The 495-nt window shown below is 55.4% G+C and overlaps 1 protein-coding gene across 1 annotated transcript; it reads right to left on the bottom strand.

Moving 5' to 3' along the window:
* LOC137291951 (keratin-associated protein 6-2-like) lies at positions 1 to 495 on the bottom strand. The gene has a single exon (XM_067823505.1). The coding sequence runs from the start codon at positions 493 to 495 to the stop codon at positions 1 to 3; it is 495 nt and encodes a 164-aa protein (XP_067679606.1).

Here is a 495-nt window from a genome sequence, read left to right as displayed (position 1 = left end):
TTACACCCGAACCCACTTCCCCACCCGTACCGTTCCTACTTCCACACCCGTTCCTGCTTCCACACACGTTCCCACTTCCACACCCGTTCCTACTCCCGACCCCACTTCTACACCCGACCCCACTTCCACACCCATTCCTACTTCCACACGCGCTCCTACTTCCACATGCGTTCGACTTCCACACCCATTCCTACTTCCACACCCGTTCCTACTTCCACACGCGTTCCCACTTCCACACCCATTCCCACTTCCACACCCATTCCTACTTCCACACGCGTTCCCACTTCCACACCCGTTCCTACTTCCACACCCACTCCTACTTCCACACCCGTTCCTGCTTCCACACCCGTTCCCACTTCCACACCCATTCCTACTTCTACACCCGTTCCTATTTCCACACGCGTTCCCACTTTCACACCTGATTCCTCTTCCAACAAACACCTGTATTTCCATTCCCAGTTCCATCCCAACCCAGCGTCGTACTTCCGTACCCAT

This window comes from Haliotis asinina, chromosome 7 (genome assembly GCF_037392515.1).
Source record: "Haliotis asinina isolate JCU_RB_2024 chromosome 7, JCU_Hal_asi_v2, whole genome shotgun sequence".
Taxonomy (NCBI): domain Eukaryota; kingdom Metazoa; phylum Mollusca; class Gastropoda; order Lepetellida; family Haliotidae; genus Haliotis; species Haliotis asinina.
The sequence above is the reverse complement of the archived record's forward strand: the minus strand, read 5'-3'. Positions and strand labels throughout refer to the sequence as shown.

Excerpts from the sequence above, each read along its gene's own strand:
- LOC137291951 (XM_067823505.1), bottom strand. The coding sequence starts at position 495 with ATGGGTACGGAAGTACGACGCTGGGTTGGGATGGAACTGGGAATGGAA.